General features: G+C 38.7%; 1 protein-coding gene across 1 annotated transcript in view; it reads left to right on the top strand.

The window, feature by feature from the left end:
- Positions 1-23,676, top strand: part of LOC120504922 (death associated protein) — a 51,704-nt gene that overhangs the window by 25,535 nt on the left and 2,493 nt on the right. Inside the window, exon 3 of the mRNA XM_039714874.1 lies at positions 23,392-23,434. Coding sequence (XP_039570808.1) covers positions 23,392-23,434 — 43 coding nt within the window. The remainder of the gene's footprint in view (positions 1-23,391; positions 23,435-23,676) is intronic.

Below are 23,676 nucleotides of genomic sequence, written 5' to 3' on the forward strand. Positions count from 1 at the left end.
GCTGCCACCAGTTTCTTCTCTTTGCTTTGTTCCAGCAGTTGTTTTGATTTTCTGAAAAGTCACTTAACATTTATTGGCTCTTGCCTTGTGACAGCAGCCAAAACTGCAACAGTACCAGAAAGATTTTCAGTGAAGCTTTCAAGTTGAGTTGACTCCTAAATATGTGTAAGCATTTGTTTCTTTCTTAAGGAATTGGTTTTTTTCCCTCTCCTTTTGCAATCTGCTGTCATCTCTGGAGGGGTACTGGTTAGTGGCAGCAGGGAAATGTTCTGTTTTCTGAAGTTCCTTTTTGATCCTGCAACAAGAAGTAAATCAGCAGAGGATCCTTGCTGTAGAAATATCCAGGGACTAAAGTCTCCAAACAGTAATTTATCAGAGCTAGATAATAATGAAAAGGAATTAAAGATCCTGAGGGGATGAATATCTTTCTAGAACAAAGAAGGGAGGGTCAAGGAATAGAAGACTCTTGGAAGAAAAGATTACTATTTTCTGAAAAGATAATGGGAAGGTGATTGTCTTGAGTTTGAGAGAGATTCCCTGAACTGTACTAGATAGGGCAGAAAACTGAGTGATAGGCCTACTGAAATTAATAAAGAGCTGGATAGAAAGAGGGAGAGGAAGGAAGAGATCAAAATCAAGATTTACTAGAATGGCAGAAGGGATTAAACTTGCCAAACAGAAGGGAGTGCAAGAAAATGTATTTCTCTTGATACAGCTCCTTCTCCTTTGTGGCCAGGAACTAGACACAGCAGTGTCCTTACCTCATGCAGTGCTAGCCAGTACAGATGGCTCATTACTATTATCACTTACCCTTGTGGCTTAAGTAGCTAACTTTCGTCTGTGTGATGATTAGTATGATGAACTCTGTTTTCCAACTTCACTTGTTACAGGCAAACTTGGAGATTTAGTCCCATGCAGGCTTACCATCTAATGAGCTGTGTGCAGCCCTGCGCCCCTTGTGAAAGCGATCTTCAGAAGAGCAAAAAAAAGCTTTCTCCTTTTTCCATACCCAGCCTAAATGATATTACTACAGTAGGCTAAGCTAAGCTTAAAAAAAGAAATCAACTTGACCTTCACTGACCTTTGTTTCGGTGTTTTCTTTTAAATGCAATGGGGGCTGCAGAAAACCTGTCAGTTCTTTCAGACTTGAGAATTCAATAACAACTGTTTCAGATTTAACTTCTCTTAATTATTAGACCATCACACTGAAATGATACCAATCAGAAGCTCCATATGTGCAATAGTTGTCTTAAAATAACATTATGACTTCAGTCAAGCAAACAAATCCCCTCAAACCTAAGGATTTGGGTCAAATCTGTTCCATCTGTATATTCACTGATAAACTTCAGTTGCCTGATCAACTCTTCAGGTTTTCTTCAGAACTTGCTTTATTCCACAGAATTTATGCCATTAAGAAGGTGCTTGCCCAACTTTTTATAATACCCATTGAATTTCCCGTGGCTCTAGTTCCTATTTATTACACTTTAAAAATCTTTTTTCACAGCAGTCTCTGAATAATTTCCTTATGGCTTTTTGATGGTGCTTGTAAGTGGTGCTTTCTGAATCAGTTTATTTTTAAAATGTTCTTCAGGTATAAAGAAGCCAAGTTTGAAGTTAAAGTATAATTAATAGGCTAGCCAGCTTGACCCTAAGGTGCAGTCATAATAGAATACTTAGTTTGCATGTAGCATTTGGTATTTTCCAGCTATAGTTGCTGTTGCCTTTATTTGCATTGGCCTTTCCTGCATTGAATTGAACATCTCAAGTTGGACACTATAGAAAAAAAAAGAAGAAAGTTTAATCTGTGAAAAATTTGATTATGTGATTTACTAAGTATAGCTTTGGGATATTTTCTGGGAAATTACTAGACTCCTTTAGTTCTAGATGTCTTCTTTCTTGAGCATTCCCTGGCTTTTTTGCTAGATCCTTTCCAGCTGTTCCAGGAAGGGCACCTCTTTTGTAATCCTCATTGATAACCAGAGGTCTGTTCTGTTTGCTGAAGAAAGACAGGGTTTATGTGAGGGTAACATAAGAGAAATTAGTTGAACATTCAGTGCAATTTGTGCATTCTGTTTATTAGCAGACAAAGTGAGTAGAATCATCTAAATTCCAGTAAGTAACATCTTGTTCATCCACAACTTCATGCTACTTGTCTTTCAGTTTCTCAGCCTCTTCCATTTTAAAACAATTTACATACCATTAGCAGAATTTTGTTTTCCACTGGTTACCTGCTAGATGGGAGCGTACATTAATTGAAGGTGCTTTCAGATGCGTGCTGACCAAAGCAGATTTCAGATGCATGCATCAAAGACCATGGTGAGACTTCGGAAATCTCTCATCCAATTGCCAAAATGGATAGGAACAGATTAAGACAAAGAGCTGTTGATGACCTGGATAGCAGGGAAATGATCACTTTGAACTTAGTCATTAGCACTTTTGCTGAACTTTTGCAGTTGGTCACTATTAGAAACCAATTGCTAGATGCAGATTGCCTGGTTTAAAAGTCTAAGCCACTTACAAACCATAGCATCTAAGGACACAGTCCAGGCTCTGGATCATGAGATAACTCAGGTCAGAGATGGCTTGAGAGATCTCTAGTATAGGCTCAAAGCAGGGATAAGCAGAGCTCAGACCAGAATGAATACTCATGACTTTATTCAACCAGGTCTTGTAAATCTCCAGAGTTGGAGGCTGTGCAATCCCTACAAGCAACCTGTTCTTCTGCTCCACTGTCCTCATGGCAAGTTTTTCCACACAGAACCTCCCTTTTTTCAACTTATCCCTGCTGTCTCATCCTACAGTGATGCACCACTGTTTAAAGCCTGGCTCTGTCTTCTTAGTAACATCCATGCAGGCATTGGCAAACTGCTGGTAGGTTTTCCCAAAGCCTTTGTTCCTGCAGGTTTAACAAACCCAGTTCCCTGAGCCTTTCCTCAGAGGAAACATGGTCCAACACCGGGAGCATCCTGATGGTCCTCCCCAAGATGACACTACTTTATTGATGTTTTGGTGGCCCAGAACTGAACACATTATTCCAAATGTGGTCTAGTGTCAGCAGAGCAGGTTAATCTACAGCACAAAATAAAGCCAGCTTTATAGGCTACTAGAAAATGCTGCTGGCTCATGTTCAGCTTGCTGTTCACCAGGAATACAGGAGAGAAATTAGTTATATTAGTTGTTAAATTTAGTCTGATCTCTTCATCCGCCGCATCATCTATAGCCTAAATTTCATAACTTATCACTCTATGTCAGGTTTCTCTCCAGTTTAGTTTTAGGTGTCTTTACCTCTTTTTTCACAAATCCCAGTCTTTCGTCTTTTTTGTCTGCCTCTATGCCTACCTGGCCTGTGAAGTTCATATTTTCTGCCCTTGGATCTCCTGAGATTTTCCTTTGTAACAGTGTATAGTTGGGACAACAAATAGAAGCAGTGGTGATAAAGAATAGCTGTTGTTTTATATGTTGTTTTTGGGGATATTGCTGTCTGCCAAAATTGCAGGACAGTCTTATTTGGCTCATGAAGCTTTGAGAAATCTTGTGCAGGTGAAGCTGTATTTACTTTGCCTTAGCCATGCAGAGCAGATACCTGTGAGCAGAAATGCTTTATCTGCAAGCACAGATGGTGTATCTCATTAGAGCTCCTAGCAGAGCTAAAAATTTAGATGACCTCTTGGTCTTGTGAACCTTTATATATTTGAAATACTCAGAATTCTGTTTCGTGCCTGGAGATTCCTGCACATCTTGCTTTGCTTGTGTCCCATCATTGGAACAATGTGTTCCCATTATTGGGACTGTCACCTCAACACCTCATTTTTTTGCCACATGCACAAATGCCACAGAGAATGTTCTTGACAAACAAGTGGCAATTGAGAGTCCCTGATAAGCTGTGGCATTGCCACATCTTCTTAAAGTTGCTTTCACACTCAGTATGGCAGAGCAGATGATCTTTCTTTTAAGATAGTTTTTCAAAGACTTAAGCTACATCCCTGTTTTCCACAAGATCTGCACTTTATGGAGTAGATACCTGCAGAGGGTAGACAGTCTTGTTGCTGTGGAAGAAGTCAAGTCCTGGTTGGAACTGTTCCAGTTCAGCTATTTATCACACAGGAATATTTCAAGAAGTATCAGGATGAATTTCTGATAAGCGAAGAGGTAATATGTTTTGAAATACATATAGGTGTTCAAATAAGTAATGTCATGTAAGTCTCACCTTGTGACTTCTGCTGTGCATCTCTTCAAGATCTTTATTTGCATTTATATTCACTTAGCTGAATTGCAAGAACCAGTTGATCCCAGAAAACAATCCTTACCTAATCAGTTTGCTGGTCTTAAGGTATCCTGGGAGAAACAGAGGTAATTTTGCTGTTTGGTTTTTTTTCGTTTGTTTGTTTGTTTTTTTTTTTTTTTTGTTGGTTTTTTTTAATTCAAAGCATAATGATATAGAACATGTGAGATTATCATCAGTCTGCTGCAACCAAACAGCTCAGCATCTTGGAGAGCACTTCTTGCCACGCATAAGGGGTTAATTCTTACTGAGACAGACATTATATTGGATGAAGTTCTCAAAGTTGAAATTGTATGCAATGAATGAAGTAATGCTGTCAAATTACAGCACAGGAAAAGCCATCTAGATATGCACTGGATTTTTTTTAAATTAGATTAATAGACCTGAGCACATAGACAAGTAGAAAGCCTGAGGTCTAGATATCCTGTATCATTGTAAAAATGGAAAGAAATGTTTGTTACAGGCTTTGTGTTTTCAATAGGAAAAATATTTGCCCTGTGTCTTAGAGTAAGATAAACTTGTTAATTGAAGTTTTGATATCAGCCTTATATATGAAGTGTGCATTTCTTCTTGGCTGTGGAATTCATGTCAGCCAAAGGAAACTGTGATGTAGAGGGTATTTACGTATTCCTTTTAAAGGGGATATTGCAGGTTCCTGTGTCCAAGCTTGGATAGTATGAAGCATCTCCAGCCCACTAAAATAAAAGGCACTTCCTAGGATCTAATTTGTTTGCCTTGTTTACATATTGCAGTTGCAGAATTATTTTTGGGGTGTCACTTTTATCACTGGTTCCCTATTCTCTGCTCTCAGAACTGGATTTTTAAAGTCATTTTACTTGCATTTTACTGTGGTAACTCAGACAGAGACTTTGCTTCTCCTATCATGATTGGTCTCCCACAAAAGGTGATTAAACAGCAACCAGCCAACCTTTGGACAGCTTTATTTTAGGATAAAAAGGCTAATGGGGAAAAAAAAGGCATTTACAAGTTAACTTTCATGGGATTTGACTAAGTTGCTGCCGAGTCAGAAGTTCACCAGTCTTCTGTAAAGTTTTTAATGTCTCTTAATCCACACATTTTCTGTGAAGATGAACAGTGTTGACTGCAGAGGCCCATTGTTTTCCAGTTTGTCTGTGTTCTAGAAATTTTACATTAATCTTCCATTTTTAGGAGCTCAAGATTTGTCTAGACTTTGTATCACCGGTACAGTACATTTTTAGTGTTACATGTGCTGTTTAATTCAAATATGTCTCCATGTAATAATTCCTGAAGTTTCCTTACCCAGAAGTCTCTCAGCTGTTAGATGAGAATTGTATTGGAATGGTTGAATTGTTTTATGCAGAAGTTGACTTCATAAATGCAGGAAAGGAGGAAATCAAATTCTACTGTGTAATAGCACTACATAAAAAATATTTTGGTGGATAATAATTTTTAAGACTGTATCTATAGCAAAATGTAATACTCCTGAAATTCACTGTTTTCTGTATTTTCTAGAGGAATGTACATGGTTAATTCTAAACCATGAAATGCAAATGTGTGTTTCTTGATCACTTCATAGTTCTGTAATTATCTTTGGTATTTATTTCAGAATAATCACTGCATAATCTCATGTCTATGTCTCACAAAGTTTTGAATGCTTTATATGGAGCTATATTTGACAGTTAAAAGATTCAGCTAAGTTAAAATCTTTAGAAGAACGAAATAGCTTATTCATAATTTCGACTTTTCAGTCCCACCCTTACAATAGCTTTTTTTTTTCCTTGAACACCTAACAGAAACTCTTGGAATAATAATAAGAAAGTTCCCAGTGTTTATGAGCACTTTAGAAAAAGCAGTCAGGAAGACCCAGGAGCTACAGACTGGTCAGCCTTACCTCACTTCCTGACAGAGCAGATAATTGGGGAAACTATTTCAAGTACCAGAAGGACATGAAAGTGATGGAAAAGTCAACATGAATTCATCAAAGGGAGTCATACTTGATAAACTTAATAAACTTCTGCAATGAAAATATCAGCTTGATAGACAATGCATGTTTTCTACCTAGGCTTCAAAAAGGCCTTCAAAGCTGTCTGCTGAAAGATCTCCCTAGAGAGGATCTGATGAAGCATGAGCTCGATGAGCAGGGAGAGGTCAGTTGAAAACTGCTTGGATAGCCAGGCCCAGAGAGGACAGATCAGTTGAAGGAAGTCTAGTTAGAGGCCAGTTATCAGCACTGAATGCCTGAGGTCAGTACTGGATCTGGTCCAATCCTCTTCAGCATCTTCATTAATGATCCAGGTGATGGGGCAGACCATGCCCACAGCAAATTTGCACATGACACAAAACTAGGAGGAAGGGCTGATATGCCAGAAGATTGTGTTCAGTTCTGGGCTCCTTGGTACAAGAGGAAGTTGGAGCTACTGAAGAGGATCAACTCAGTGAAGGGCCACAAAAAGGATGAAGAAATTGTAGCACCTTTGCTGTGAAGAGGGGTTCCAAGAGGCAGGGAGAGCTCTTCAATATATATAAATACATGCAAGTAGAGCACAGAGGAAAGGGAGACAGTGGTTTTCAGTGGTGCCTTGTGACAGGACCAGAGAAAATGGGCACAAACTGAAATAGGTCTCTCACAAAAGAGAACCAAGGAGGTTCTCTTTGGACATCAGTCAAAAAAAAAAAAAAAAAAAAGAGGTGTTTCCCATGGGAATGACTGAGCACTGGCACAGATTTCCCAAAGAGATTTTTGAGTCTTCATCCTTGGAGATAATAGAAAGCTGCCTGGACATTGTTTTGGGCAGTCTGTTCTAGATTGCCCAGCTTGAGCAGGGGCTGGAATCAGATGATCTCCAGAGGTCACTGCCATCCTCAACCCTTCCATGGTTCTGTTGTGGAGTGCTCTGTAACTACAGTTCTGTAATTTATTTTACTATTTTTTTTCAGTGTTGTTTGTCTTTTAGACTTTTAGACTGTCTAGACTAGACTCTTACTTCTCAAATCATTGAAGGCAATTTTGGTTTATGAACTCTGTAAATAGTATGTCCAGAGAATAAGTTAGGAATTAGTGTTTCCAAGACTCTCTTAGGTTGAAGAAGTGATAGAATCTAAGATTGATTTTCAATTTATATCTGAAGTATAGTGGCAGACCTCTACTAAGAGGGATCTTACAGGAAGCACTTGTCCTTTGTGCTGCTGTCCAGGAGGAGCTACCCAAGTAGCACATACAGGAGACTGAATGATCCAGGACAGCCATCTAGCCTTTTCAGAGTGTGTACTGCCATCCCCACAGCTTATAAATGATCTGATGGGACAATGTGGAACCTGCTCTTGGTTGTCTGTATAGCTGTGTTGGTCCAAATTGACCAGAGTTCTGATCAGTAGGCTGCCAGTGTCAGATGAGTGCAAAAAAATATTATACAATCATAATGAAATGCTCCATGAAGGAGGAAAAAGCTGGTGATCTGCAGAGCGAAACAGCTGCCATGGGCATGTGAAGCTCCAGAGAGACAGCCTGCTCTGAGCACTGACCCAGCACAGGCTGCAGTGATGGGACTCTTATCTGTGGCTTGGCATCTGTTTATGGGCACTGCTAACTGAGCCTGAGCTGCAGCCAGATGGACCACTAGGGAAGGCACTGAAGGGCAGGTCCGGGGACAAGGTCACATTAGCAACCATGTTTGAGTTGGCCTCTGCTTGCATTGCCTGTTCTGTGCTTAAAAGGATTATGAACTTCTGGCCTGTCAAGTCCACATTTTGCACAATACTATGTTTCCTTGTCATTACAAGCAAATTGTTAATAGTAAAAAAGCATGTGTGAGAAGGTGGATGACCAGCTCTTTTGCACTATCCTGTTTATGCTCAAAGAATTTGTGCTCAAATTCTTTCCATATTTTCCCTGAGGATTATATCAGATATTTCCCTTTTCTTATGCTTCTGTGACAGAGGTTCTGCAGGCCCAGTCACCCATTCTACTGAAAATTCAGAAATGGTTTCTCAAGTGCAACTACCCTTCTTAACAATCTTCACTCAATTTTCAGAGGTACAGGTGTTCCTGTTTAAATCAGTCACATTTGAAAAATGAAGCAGGCTATATTAATGAAAATAGCCAGAGTTCAAGTTTACAAACTGCATTTGAAACTGTTGTGTTATGTGCACAATAGCTGAAATGCTGAATAGGTTTCCTTAGTTTTTCCAAGGACATAAACATCATCAAATTACACTTTCCCATTGCTATATTAAAATTTTAATTTGATCTAAAACATGACCTACCTGAAATAATTACCAGCTTTCCTGAAGTTCTAAATACACATTTGCATTAAAAAACTGCTGCTGAAGTCACACCTGTCAGTCTGGTTTAAGTTTTTAATTAATTTGTTCCTCAAGATTACTATACCTAAAAGGAATGGTAACAGATGATGAAATTGCTTCATATGCCAAGAGTGACAGTGAGATAACATGTGGTGAAATAAAAAATTAAACTTTCTGAGCACTGAGTGGTTTATGAGAAAGTTATGAGGGGCTGCTTGCCAGTCTGTGATACCTAGAGAAAGACAGGAATTACTTCAGGCTGGACTTTTGTATAGTAGTGAATTGGCTTAGCTTGTGTTTTCTGGAGTGTTTCCATTCGTTGTTAACACCCTACTGTTACTTGAAGCTCTGCAAAGTGAATGCAGGCTAAAATCAGCATGACTTTGCCACTTCCAAGGGTGATCATAGCTCTCCCTTTGACATAATGCTAGGTAGCTGCTTTCTGTCACACAGTGTGGTCTGTCATGCCAGCACAGGCAGATACAGAGAGTGGGAAATTCTCCATTCATTTTTCCTCTGTTGTGGAGGGTTGTGGCCTTCCTCTTTCACATGCCGAAGTCGTAACGTTTTAATTCACAAAAGATTGAGGATCTCCAGTGGTCTGTATGGAAACTGGACTTCGGGAAATAGCAGAGGTACCAAAATTAACCCATAAATGTCTGGTAGTTCATTACTCCTGATAGGTTATTGGTGCTTTTCATATGAGTTGCAAATCTGTCTTTTGGTGGTCTTTCAAAAGAATGGCAGTGTTCCTCATCTCTGCATAGGCTACAAAACACTTGGATAGTTTCTCCCTGTCACTAAAATTGGGGGGAAGGGAATTGGATGGAAATCACATACATGTGATTATACTTAGCCCACCCACACAGAAAAGGGGGAGAAGAAAAAATATTTGTGCACTAGTGTTGTGTCCCTTTGTATGCTTAACAAGGTCATGGCTGAGCTCTTTGTCTGCATGAGGTGAGAAGTCCATGGCAACATGTCACTGATACCCTGGAGTACCTACATCAAAGCACTTCATAGGCAGATCAGTGGCATCCTTGCATTGTCTTTTCATGGCCTTTCTCTAGCCTTACTATTGTCTACAAAACAAGATAGCTTGTTCTTGACATGGAGCGTATCCCTGGATATCTCTGCTGCCCTGTTATTGGGGCCTGGAATAGGAACTTACACTTCCACTGTGTTTTAGGGAAATTTTTCCTGATGCATATTCAGTAGTACTGCCAATGAAGATGTTCTTTTTTCTTTCCTGTTTTCCCTTCCCCTCCCCCTTTCCCTTTCTTTTCTCTCTCCTTGCAGTTTTCTTTCCTACTGTATCTCTTCTCAGTACTCACAAACTCCTGAACTTAGGGTGAATGGGCCCTACGCTTCTTATTTCTATTCACGGATCAAATAACATGATTGTATAGTGTTTTTTCTGAGCTCTGGGTTGTGCTACTATCCCCTCTGTGCTGCATCTGGAAGTGTTGCTGTTCTCTGTAGCAGAGCTTCACAATAAAACTTGCTATTCTCCCTTAAAGCTCCTGCACACTTTACTTTCTACTCCTTTTGATGTGCTACAGTTATGAATGAGGATTGTTGCTGTAAAAGTCATGGATGTTTCTTCACAACTGGAAGTAGCTGGAAGAGATCCCTCTGATAGGCAAAAATGAAATTAAACTTCAGTTTGCAGCTGGCCATTATGTAGCAGCAATAGCATTGCTGTCATCTGGGTGCCTAGGGTATGTCTCTGTGGGCTTCTTCTGTATGAAGATTTTAAATAAATATGACAGGAGCCCAATACCCTTCTGTCAATTTTAATGTCATAGCAGCAAGTACTCAGAGCAAGAATACACAAGAGAATCTGTCTCCTCTCTTGACAGTGCAGGTTAATAATAGGAATGCCATGTTGGTTAATGGAAACTTTTTCCATAAATATGGAGGATGAAAATTAGAAAATTATTTGTCCTTTTGATAAATTAAGGACATTCACTTCACACCTGCTCTTTTTGCCTTTTTTTTTTTGTAGTCATGGAATGAATGGGTAGGCATTTGATGTGAAAGGAGTGTGCAAACTTGTTTGTTGGTCAAAAATTTACATGTATCAGTTTATAAAATGTTATCTCAGAATATAATGTAAAAGGATTATAAGTGAATACAAGTACAAGCAGTAGATATCTCAGACTTTAATTTGGTTTCTTGTGCTCTTATTTTGAAGTTTCTTGTGTTCTTATTTTGAGCTTTTTGAGGTCACAGCTATCTGGTTGTTACCAGAAACCTGTAGTAATGCAGTTGTTTGGGGCTTTTTCAGCCCCTATTCAGAGAACAGACTTTCACTGAACCACAGCTCTTTGTGTCCGAGCAGCCTCAAACACAGTCTGGCCTTATGACTTATTTGCACCTTCCATGAGCAGGTGCTCTGGGAGTCACTTGGAGACTGAGAAGTGACAACAGATAGACACCAAAAAAGCATTATTGCTGCTTGTAGAGTTGTTGCATTCTGCTGACCTTTGCTATTCTATGTTTTGCAACTCTCTTCTGAATACAATATTCAAATAATACCTCTACTTTTCAGTTAAATGAAAACTAGGATTTTTTGGGGGGGGGCTCAGTTTTTTAAGGTTATCTCTATTGTGAGATATCAAACCAGAATGTAGAGCCTTAATGGAAACTGAGGCCTTTCTCAGATACATGCATTTCTGTCAGTGTGATTTCTACTGTGTCTCACACTCATTCATGAGACGTTTTTCTGATGAAAGCGGGATAACCATCTGAATCCTTTCCTATGTTCTTTGATTTAGCAATCCCAGGGCAGTATATTTTCTGTCTTCTTCCTGAGTCTTTGATTTTAAAAAAGAGAAAGAACTATAAGATCTAAATTGGTGCTGTTGTTACTCTAAAGTATTTTTAAAACTTGTCATTGCAAAGGTTTTCAACTGTGTCTAGGATCGTGTGAATTCAGAAGAGTTCAGCTGAGTCAGGCAGTGCATCATCTTACACTCCAGCCTGTAGCAAAATTTGGTTGCTACAACTTCCAGATTCCTGATGTATTCACATGTGAAGTGATGATGCTGCAAGTCACAGAGACGCTTTCAGGAAAGCACTGACTTTGGAAATGTATTATCCAAAGTCATCACATCATAGCAAATAAAGAGTTTGGTGATTTACTTGCCACTGTTGCATAGTTAATGTCTTGCAATTAAAAACAACTACAAAAAGCTACTGGTTTGGGATCAAGTCCTTGGGGGCTAAAAGGCTGTTAGAGAAGGACAGGATCATTACCTCCCCTGTACCCTCTGCCAAAAAAGTACCATTGAAAAATGTCCTCTGGTGCTTGCTCCTGCAGATCTTGAGCTCCCTCTAACCACTTGCTTTTGTAATGAACACTCAGCACGGATGTGTTTTATACTGCACTCTTAAAATAGTCAGCATTCCACACATGTTTAGCTCTGTGTCCCAGCATATTGAGGACTCTTAAAGGTGGGAGGGGAAATAAGGAAATGTTATGGAATCAAGAGAAAAATAATAGAAAATACATTTTTGTAGTAGAAATAGCTCCTATTTACAAAATGGTTCTTCCAAATAGGAAAATTTGAAATGAATAAGCTGTGAGTCACACCACATTATGAAAAGTTATGAAAAGTAGTGTTTACAAATTGGTTGTGTGTAGTTATTATGACAGTTGCTATTTTCACTTTTTAATTATTTGAAAATCTGATTGTGGTAGTGTATGTTTTCATTATTCTTCACACTGATGTACTGGGTCTCTACATAAAAGTGAAAATTACCTGAATCATGAGAAATCTCTGCATTTGCATGTCAGTAGACTTTTACATTGCATGTCCCAATTCATTAGTAAATAAAAAGCCATTAATTAAAATGCTTCTGTGTCCAAATATACAGAGAATGACAGAAACAGGCTTTTGAAGCATACAGAGGAATGGTATTGTTATTTTTGCTAATCCAACATAAGCTGATGCTTAAATAGGCACCCTTTTAAAGATGAGTAGGGTAATGATTTCTTAAGTCAGACATAAGCTGATGCTTAAATAGGTACACTTTTCAAAGATGAGTAGGGTAATGATTTCTTAAGTCAGTTCCCATTGTTATATTGTCACTTGTTAAAACATCCAGACAGTGGCCAAAGGTACTGCCACCAGGCAGTTATTTTGGAAAAATTGTGTTCTTGCTGGGGACATCCTTCAGCTGGAAGAACAGAAATGTAGCTTTAGACAGTACTCTAGCCAGAGGTGTCCCACCAGGTTGTGGATAAAGTAAAATGAGTAACTTTTAGTGCATCTTTATTCTTTTCTGTTGGGCTGTGCATGGAAATGACCCGTATAAAACACTAGTACTAACTCGCAGCATGAAGTACCACTAGTACTGCTGTGGCTTAATAAATGTAAGCTCAGCTGACACTGTGCATGCATGTTTTATTTTCATTCCTCAGAGAGGCTGATCTGTTTGTCCCGTAGAAACAAAGTGAAGAAGCAAAGATCTGCATCACAAACAGAAAAAATGTAGTCTAACCCTGCTCTGTATGGTAGAAGGTAAAGCTGCCAGGTACTCAGCTGCCATCCTGCAGGTTCTGTGGTGCTTCTGTAAGGAAATGAACTGCTTTCGCTGTTACTAAAGCCATTCAAACAAACAGAACACTAGCAAGTGGCAGATCTAAGAGATTGAACTAGAAAAGTAGCAGTCATTCTTCTTTGATTAACAGAAAAATCACTAGTGGTATTGACATTCAGGAGTTTGTAGCTGCTTTAAGATTTCTACATCCCATTGAAATGAATGGGTACAACTTTAGTACTATATTCAGATTTAACAGCACATTGATCTGTTATCCATTTGAATTGTCATGGCTTCTATTATCACTTTACAAAGCTAGACATTTATTTCACACGGAGTGAAAGCTTAGTGTCTAAGAACTCCTCTTGACATCCTTCAGATTACAATGCTTTGAATCCCATTGCTATTGATTTCCTGAAGGTTATTTTCTGTGTATTTTCATAGCACCAAGTCCCAGTCCCATTGACAGTGGAAGTTTTGCAGATGATTGTAGTAATATCTGATATTGACCTTCCAGATTAAACCCATAAGATTAATATGGAAGGAAGAAACAGCCTGTTCTGATAGTGTTCAGGGGACTGAATGTTTCTAGATGGAAAATGATTCTGCCTTTCCAACCACCATCTCTCAGCACATGCATAGTTATGGTAGTAGAAGAATCGAGTGGTTGCTTCCTCTCAGGTCAGTGGAGGTCAGCTTCTCTGTGGAGAAATTGTACTTCAACAAGTTCATTTAAGCAAAGATGCACCCGTGTCTGAGTCCCTTTTAGAGGACTTTGTTTCTTGTCTTGTGTCGCAGTAAAAACCTATCTGGGCTAAGTGTATTAGGGACTAGGGGGTTTCTTGCTATTAAAAGTAATCTGTTAAGTTAAAAACATTTCTTAATTCTGTCTTCTGTTGCTCCTATGTGAGCTCTGAATATAAAATTGCATACTAAAATAATGTTTTCTATGTCTGGATGACATGATTTATGGCTCCACTTGCCACTGGAGAATAGGGAAAATTGTGTCGATAACTTTGGCAGGGTTTGAACTAAAGCAAGTTTTTGGCCAGGAACAGTCAGTTTACACAATCTTCAGCTGTGATCTGATACTATCCGTGACCTTCCAACAACATCCTTTATCATGTTCAGACCTTCCCCAGGAGTGGCCTGTTGGAATGGTCAAGAACATCTTCATGGTTCCTTGTGCTATGGGCAGAGACATTTGCTCTGGGGAGCTTCACATAACAGTAGAGTGCGACTGTAGAGTGGAAACCATTCAGAATGCACAGTGTAAAATTGGATTGAGAAGGCTCCTCACCACAGTTGCATGGCTGTGGAAGGTGATGTAGTATTTATGCATGTGCAGATGCCTGCATATTTGACTTCATGTCTGCACTGGTTTTGGGGATAAAAACAAATTATACTGTACTTGCTCAAAGCAGTAGGAGAGTGAAAGGTACACATCTACTGAATGATTAATACTGTAAAACATTTGAAAGCCAGATTCTGGTTATGAACTCTTAACAGGAAAGGTTGGCAAATTTCGGGCCACTGCTGTGTGGCTCTGAGACAAACACAGCCTCACCTGGGCAGAAATGATAAGACTTTCACCTTCTCAGCTTCCATCTTCTTGTGTTTTTCTCACTGCACTGACATCCTGTATTCCTAGTACAGCATCAAGCTGTTCTTCCACTTGCGCTCCATCTTTCATCTGCTGAGAGATGGAGGAGTACAACAGTGCCACAACTGGCTCCTACATCTCTGTAGCCAAGACACTGCAGTGCAGGCCCATGGTCATGATATTTTCAGCATGGAAGTGCATTGCTGTCATGGAAACATGCACGGGAATGCGCTTCAGCACCTGACAAACACGTGGAAGATTTGGTCTTCTCTCCCTTTTGAACCACAGTCTTTGGTAATTTTGCAAATGCTTAAAGTCTCCCTTATTTCATTCCTTATTTTAGAGTTTCTTGGGAGTTACATCACCATTTAAGCACTACTTACTTCATGTCAGTTTTCATTCCTCTTTTTTCTTTTTTAAGTAGTTACAGGTTATTAAGTGAGCTGATGCTGCAGTAGCTGTATGTGAAAAGTTGGTTATTGGTGTTCACTAAGAGCTAATGGAGATACTGCAATAACAGGATGGAACCTTTATAAATCAACCAGCAGCTGGAGAATTGCAGACTATTTCTAAATCCTCCGAGTCTATGGAAAAGGTGAAATACTTAAATCTTCATTTTGTGATCAGAAGGCAGCATAAAAGAGAAATTTATTCTCTGATAGCAATATCATGTACAACAATATAGATAAGAGATGGTGGATCTCTTTCTTAAATAATTTCCTTTTATGGGTTATACATTAACTAAAACAAAAGATGAATGAGAGGCTGGTGAGATTAATCAGGCCATATGCTGCAATGCCTTAATAGTGAATGTAAGAATAATGGATGTCAATCAGTTGCTATAAAATGTAATGGCCAGTCATTTGCCACCTCATTAAAAGATCAGGACACCCAATTTGCTTGTATGTGAACAGCAAAACAAATAGTAATTAAAATTTTCTGATAGGGCATTGCATTCTGTTGGGGTGTATCAGGGCACAGCCTAAGACACGCAGACAGGAAAGTTGTATCATGAAGTAGCATCTGTAGGTATGTGTAAGAATTTTGTGTGTATTTGTGTATGTACTGTGTTTCGTCAAGATTTGCCATCAAGGGGAAATGCTGCTTTTTACTTGGTTTAGTATTTGCTGCAGCATCTGGATGTTTTTGAGAGTGTTCCCTACTTCCATCTGCAGGAGACTCTGAGGTTCAACAGTGCCATCCTGTGGATGATCTTAAAGGTCTGAAAGCTCTGGCAGATAAATGACCACAACACAATAAATTATCATAGAATATCAGATACTGCATGTCCCCATGCAATCAGTTAAAACATTTCCCTCTGGTAGTCAGTCAGACTAATTATTACTTTTCTATCCAGAAAATTAATAACCTAAATGTATTATAACCAATGGGAAATTATTTCAAGCAGGCTGATGAGCAGGGTGCTTGTTAGTTTTATTCTGTTGCTGAGAAGTATGATTTTAATCATCTCAGTGTGGTTTTAATCATCTTGGAATTTATTTTTGCAGACAATGCCAAAATCAAAGGCAACTCTGTAAATTCAAATAATCACCCCTGTAATATCTGGACATCTTTAGAGAAAGCATTAGATGGAAACTAAGAGTAGTTCACATTTCATAACCAGAAGATACAAATTCCCAAACAACTTTGAAGATTAAGGTGAATTATTGGAACAACTGGGCACAATACTTTCAATTGCAGAAATAGAAGGGCAGGATTCAAGTATGAAATTTTGTTGACTGAAAAGGAAATTCTGCTCAGAATACTTGGGGAACCTGTTCATGAAGTGAATATCATGCCAGGAAAAAGTAAAAACCCACAAAACTTGTTCTCATTAGGGAGCAGTTGGGGGATCAATGAGTAACTGCAGATCATAGTATTTTGTATATGGTTTTCATTTTGCTTGCCTAAGTTAATTGTGAGGAAAAGGAATGGTGTTTATCCAGAAGTGAGCAGGGAAATAGAGGTCAAGCTGATGAGTGGAAGGTTCTGTTCACTTTTCAAGTCCTTGCTGTTCTGGGGTGTTGGAGGGGCAAGGGTATGCTGTCTGTGTGCTGCCTCTGCCTGGAGGGTCAGGGAGCTGGGTGCAGCTCCAGGTGCTGTGCCATAATCTCTTGGGTTTGTAGGAATTTCTCCTTTGCTTTCTCCGTGCCTTTCACAGAAATTGCTCTTTGCTTTCCACAGCTATAGGCAAACTATGAGTCGCAGTACATGCCAGTGGATGGTTTGATTAAAACAAGGAAGCATCAAGTCACAAACTCCAGCATTATTCTTGGATTGCTAAAAATGATGATGTAATTTGTGGTTCCAAAGTCTTTGAAAAACACGTATTTATAGATTCCATATATCTGTTTGTCAGGTTTACTTAAAAAAGATGATCGCCAGTGATAAATCATACCATTAATTTCCATGAATATGAATATGAAAAGTCATTCCCATTCTTTAATCATAAATATGAATCATTACATCTAGAAGATTAGTATAATGCAGTTTTAATGATTTAACTTCAATCTAACATATTTTGACAAAAAAAAATCCAGTCTAACCAAAGCCTTGCATCTATATAGTTTTGTCATTTTTAAAGTAGGCTAACCTATTTTGAATGTTGGCGTAGTAGAAATTTTGAATTGATGCCTTATTTTGAGGAGGTTCTACATTTAGTTCTATTTTAAAGGTATCTGCTATTAATAATTTTAAATTTAGTTTTCTGTAAGTGTCACTTTCTACTTACACTGTAACGAAGGTAGGTGAGAGCAATATTACCTACTCCTTTGTATACTGTATGCTAAGAGTTCTTAGCTGTCTCCTTATGTGGGTTCTTTGTGCTCTCTCAGCTATTTTTTGTATACATATTTTTTGCTCTTTTTCTTTACATATGGTGTTCCTGGTCTGAATACCATATTTTAGTAGAGGTATACTGTGAGCTACTATTTTTACTATTGCTTTTTCTCATTCTTTCTTTGTCTTGGTCATTTTGATTTTTCTGATCACCAGTGTGCATGGGCACTCACCTTCTGCACTGTCTGGCTGCAGTGAGACCCACTTCCCATTTTAGGAGCTTTTATGTTTGTGTGGACAGCAGCAATGCTTGGGGGTGTTTCCTGGTTTTGTCAACTCCGAATGGAGCCCTTTGGTTTGGACTGCACTGTGAGTAGTGCTCACAGTCCTTCCTCCAGACTGGATCTGCTGTGCTGGAAGCAAGCATTGTATCCAATCCAAGGTAAGGGATACAGTAGACAATTTGGGTGCACCAAACAGCAGAATGGCTGGAGGTGTTCATTCCCCCCACAGCAGCATCTATATAGTTTTGTCATTTTTAAAGTAGGCTAACCTATTTTGAATGTTGGCGTAGTAGAAATTTTGAATTGATGCCTTATTTTGAGGAGGTTCTACATTTAGTTCTATTTTAAAGGTATCTGCTATTAATAATTTTAAATTTAGTTTTCTGTAAGTGTCACTTTCTACTTACACTGTAACGAAGGTAGGTGAGAGCAATATTACCTACTCCTTTGTATACTGTATGCTAAGAGTTCTTAGCTGTCTCCTTATGTGGGTTCTTTGTGCTCTCTCAGCTATTTTTTGTATACATATTTTTTGCTCTTTTTCTTTACATATGGTGTTCCTGGTCTGAATACCATATTTTAGTAGAGGTATACTGTGAGCTACTATTTTTACTATTGCTTTTTCTCATTCTTTCTTTGTCTTGGTCATTTTGATTTTTCTGATCACCAGTGTGCATGGGCACTCACCTTCTGCACTGTCTGGCTGCAGTGAGACCCACTTCCCATTTTAGGAGCTTTTATGTTTGTGTGGACAGCAGCAATGCTTGGGGGTGTTTCCTGGTTTTGTCAACTCCGAATGGAGCCCTTTGGTTTGGACTGCACTGTGAGTAGTGCTCACAGTCCTTCCTCCAGACTGGATCTGCTGTTCAAACTTCAAGCATTGTATCCAATCCAAGGTAAGGGATACAGTAGACAATTTGGGTGCACCAAACAGCAGAATGGCTGGAGGTGTTCATTCCCCCCACAGCAATGTGCTCACTCTGAAACAGCTGTGAATTTGTGTCATCTCTGTGTGCATACATGCACAGCCTCTGCACCTATGTGCACACATTCACTGCATTTATAGACAGAGATACAATTATAATTGTAAATTGTGTAACTGTAAATTTCCCTGTTAAATTAGAAACTGATTTAGTCAGGTTCTCTGTTTTAATGGAGTTGGATAAACACTCATCTGCCCTATGTGTGTTCTGTAGCCTCTAGGAGATTTCACAGAAACTCTTGTGTCACTGTGTTTGTCTTTATAGTATGTCTGTCATACTTACCTCTAAGGTGAAGGCATAAGATTTTAGTATTGTTAATGCCTCATTTCATCTAGTTGATCTTTGCAAGTTTTTTCATCAAATGATCTTTGCAAGTTATTTCATCTTCTTTGTGATTTACCTTCCATGTCAGCTAAAGATCTTATGTAAGCTAAGTATTATGGAATAATAGAAATATATTCTATTTGAACAGTCAGGATAAATGAATCCAGTAGAGAATCTGATGTTAAACAGGTGCAGCATCACACATGTAAAATCAGGGTAAGTTCTCTAAACACTTAGATCTTAACAGATGTGTTCTTTTTCTCCATATGTTATAACAAAATAAGGATTTGCTCTGAAAGTATTGATACAAACACTAACCAGTTTTGGCAAACACAAAACTGTTGCTTACACAGTATCAGCTGTGACTATTCATTAACTTTAAATAAATGTGTGCATTAAATAGCTGTAAAGTACATATATGTATAAACTAAATCAGTTTTTGTCAGAAAATATTTTTTTCTTTCTGGTTTACTGATGCCTAGACAAAGGAATGCTGCATCTTCAAAACAACATCTGTCAAACCAATTTTCATCAGATTAAGTATATCCTCAGAACAACCATCACAGCTTACAAAGCACTGGAAATGTAGGTTGTGCTTTGTGTAAAACACCAATGGAATTCAAAGCACTTAAAAGTGTTTTATAAATGTAGCAATGATAGCCTGTGCCTGTTATCCATTTTTGTTTCTATTTTCAGGAAGTTCTTGGGAAAGATAATGAGTGATGTTGCAGCACTGCATTCCCAGTAGATGTCTCAGAGTGCAATTACAGAGTTATGGTCCTGGCAGCTAATCTGGTTCCAACAGAAGCCCGTGGTTTGGGAGTCTGGCTGTAGAGGTTGAATTTATTATGACAAAGTTCGTCTGTGGAAAGATTTCTCTCATTAGGAATGAAATTAAAGCATGAATCAATGGCTGATTATCCAGGCCTTTCTCTGATCTGTTGAATTCTTCATTAGTATAGATGTGTGATTACATGTGCTCTGGCTGGTTCTGGTTCTATAGATCATCAAAGATAATGAATAATATTACTTTTTTAAAGTTTTTTTTCTGAAACAATGTAATCTGGTAAAAATATAAGGAAAGCCAGTGGCTTGACATAGGACATAAATAGTGACACACTCAATCATGGTAATTTCTGGCCAGCTTTTGGTCTTTTTCCCTGCTACAGGATAATTAATACATGGAAAGGAGCTTCCTATTAAGCTGGTGTGTCTTCTGTAGGAGTGAAGCATTTTTCCAGTGTAACAAGTTAAATAGAGAGGTAAAGCCTCATTACCGTGTGCACCTGCAGCTGATCATGGAAACCTGGGACAGCCAGAAACAAATGCCAGAGGTTCTGCAAGATCTTTGTGGATGGAGGGTAGAGGCACTTGAGCTGGAAGCTGGGTTGGCATTCCCATTAGTTCTTCCATTTAAAAGCTGGAAATCTAGTATGGAGCAGGGAGGGTCAAGTCAAAAATCCATGCAGATGACAAACAAGGTGGAAAGTCAAGGAGAAAACTGTTCCAGCTGTATCTGGGAGTAGATACCTTTTGCAACTCTGATTTCCTGTTAGGTTGCTCTGTGTGTGTCAGCACTATCCTAGAATGTGCCACATGAACCCTAAGTGAGGTGTTTTGGTGCCTACCACACACCTGTGAGAGAGCCCTAATCAGTGTCCTGTTTCCAAGGCAGGGAAACTAAAGACAGTCACAGAACGCATTGCATACAAACAAGGCTGAATCTGTTGTGTCCTGATAGTGTCCAAGATAAATGCTTTGTGTCTGAAAAATACAGTTTTTACTAGGAAAAGGGTACTGCTGACTTTCATCTTCTTTATAAAGGTATGCTGACTGCTTCTGAAGTACTACTTGAAGCATAAACCTCAGATTGGATTTTACCTTACCAGAAAATGACCATGATCTTTACAGGATCTTCTGCTTAATTCCTGAGACAAAAGAACATACATTAAAATAAGTACAAAAATCTGCCAAATATTCTCACTCTATCCAGCTCTATCATATCCTTGGGAGACTGAACACTTGCAAGTTTGGGCCCTGTGAATATTAATAGCATGACATTTCAACAGGAGACTGGGGTTTCTGAGAAGATTTTTGCAATTTGCAGTGGTAAAAGATGTATTTGAAATTACCATTATGCAAGAGATTCCTTCTGGTTGTCATTTTTGGCTAAACCCATGGAGCACTTGTTTTTAAAGCAAGAATTATGAACCACACAGCAAGAATAATGAACCTGTAAGCAGGTAATACAGTGTGGTAGTTGGTGGACAGCTTGTGGCACATTCAGCAAATACAGGCTCTGTTGGGCAAATGTTGATTTGAATTTCATGCATCATCCAAGCATAATGAACATTGAAAGGTCATGTTAAGAATATTTTTAAAAAATCCATCTGATTTGACTTTTTCACTTTCCAGTATTGTTAATAATACAATGTCAAGCAAAAAACAGTTTCTCTGAGTGTGACTAAAGCCAGATTCCATGTAGCTGAAGAATAAATTGCCATACTTTTTTTTTTTTCATTTACTGTTCATTTCCTTTATAATGTCATGGTATAAGTGTGTGAATTGTACCTTGAGCCACTGCAGTACATCTGTATTTTCTCAGTCAGAGTTATTTCTTTGAGTTTGTTACTCAGCATCCAGTAAGTCTCATGCAGACTGTAACATACTAATTGGCTCAGTATAATTAGAATGAAATGGAAGTGTTTTGCTATTGATCTTTGCTTGTTATTAGCTTGTACTGACAGAGAATTGGATAGAAAAAGTCTAATACAACTATTAAAATGTTATTTCTCATGGCAGGAAATATCACTGTTATTCTTCCATGGAAGTATTTTAGAGCAGAAGTCTCGTCCTTTCTCCTTTTTTTCTAACCTTGTCTTTATCTTTCTGACTTTTTAAAAATGTCTAGGAGGGATGCTGAGCCTTGTTAAATAACCAGGCTGTTCAGAGACTGAGTAGCAATACCAGTGACTTAAACAGGGCTCAGGCAATATTTATGAGTTCATTATTACAAGTCTAATACTGTGCTGCTTGTTATCTTAACTTCACACAACATCATGTTAATAAATCTTTTGACTTAAACAGGGCTCAGGCAGTATTTATGAGTTCATTATAACAAGTCTAATACTGTGCTGCTTATCTTAACTTCACACAACATCATGTTAATAAATCTTTACAAGCTGTAGTTGTAAAGTGCATCATAGTAATCACTATCATTCCTCTAATAAGTCATTTGATTTGTGTATGCTTTGTGTTATTCCAGCCTTGTGAGCTGTAACATCTCAGGGTAGAACCCTTCTTGTGGTCCAGGTTAATGGACCTGCTCTGAGTCCCACAGATGTTCTCAGGAGGAGGAACACCTTCAGCTCCCCACTCTGCTTCCCTCTGCAGTGCCTCAGGCTACGTGGTTTTCTTACAGGAGAGTTACCCCTGTTGTGGAGATTTTCTGGAGCTCCAGGTCCCAGCCCTTCTGCAGACTCCAGGCATGTGTGGTTTTACTTGCCCAGAGGCACTGAGGTTGCTGCGTGTCTGTAGTTCAGACACTGGCAGTGCCAGCAGGGCGAGCAGTTGGACATGGCTGTGCTGTGGCTCCAGGTAAAGGTGCTCAGCTCAGGAGAACAGTGACCCAGGGAAACCAGTGACTCATGCTGAGCAAGATACAGAGAGCTCTGGCTGTGGAGAGTCTGTTCCTGTTGTGTGGATGGAGGGTCTGCAAATGAGAAACCAGGAAAGGCTTTGCTTTATGTTTTTTAATGTTTGTTTGATTACAGACATGTTTCTTTTTCTTGTAATAGAGTAGACTACCTGCTTGAAAATCTGTGATTTAAAGTACAGTGTGTTGCTCTTTCTGAGGCTCAGCATCCTCATTCATTTGATTGACAGATGTAAACTTGAAATTTATTTTATTCTCTAACACAGCAGTGACTTTAGTCCAGCTGCAGTTTTCATTGTGCAATACAAATACACCAAGTCTAAAGTACTGCTGGCAATTTATATATAAAATTTGAGGATTAAGAAACCAATGCAAACAAAGACTGCTTTAAGAAGCAGTAATGTTGGACTAGCCTCTTACTGCTGTCACAATCAATGTGAAGTAACAGCAGCCATAACCTACAGGTCTGATTTTGGCTGCAGTAGGTACTGCTAAGGCAATAGTCATTTGAAGAGGAAATCTGTGTTGTCTATTTGAAACATTAATCAGTTTCCAAATATGCCACATTTTTTTTGTGTTGTATATGTGATTTCCTGTTCATTTTTACCTTCTAAATAACTGATACAAATAATCTCTCTTATTTTTTTCAGCCCACCTAAGCCAGCAGTGTTCATCTCCGGTGTCATTGCTAGGGTAAGATTATCAGTAAATTTCTTTCAGTCATAGTGAAATTACTGTAAGCTTTTCAGAATTACCTCCAATCAGAGCAAAATTAATCTTTTTCATACCCTTTCCTCTTTTGTGAGAGGAGGCTTTGTGTTTTCTATATTCGTGTAAGGCCCTTTGAGCATTCTTTCTGGGTTTGTGTGAAATTGAAATTATTCATTGAAATTATTTCCACTGTTTTTCTTTGAATTTTAGCACTTTAAGTTTAT

Source organism: Passer montanus, unplaced genomic scaffold, assembly GCF_014805655.1.
Source record: "Passer montanus isolate IOZ18808 unplaced genomic scaffold, ASM1480565v1 scaffold31, whole genome shotgun sequence".
Lineage (NCBI taxonomy): Eukaryota > Metazoa > Chordata > Aves > Passeriformes > Passeridae > Passer > Passer montanus.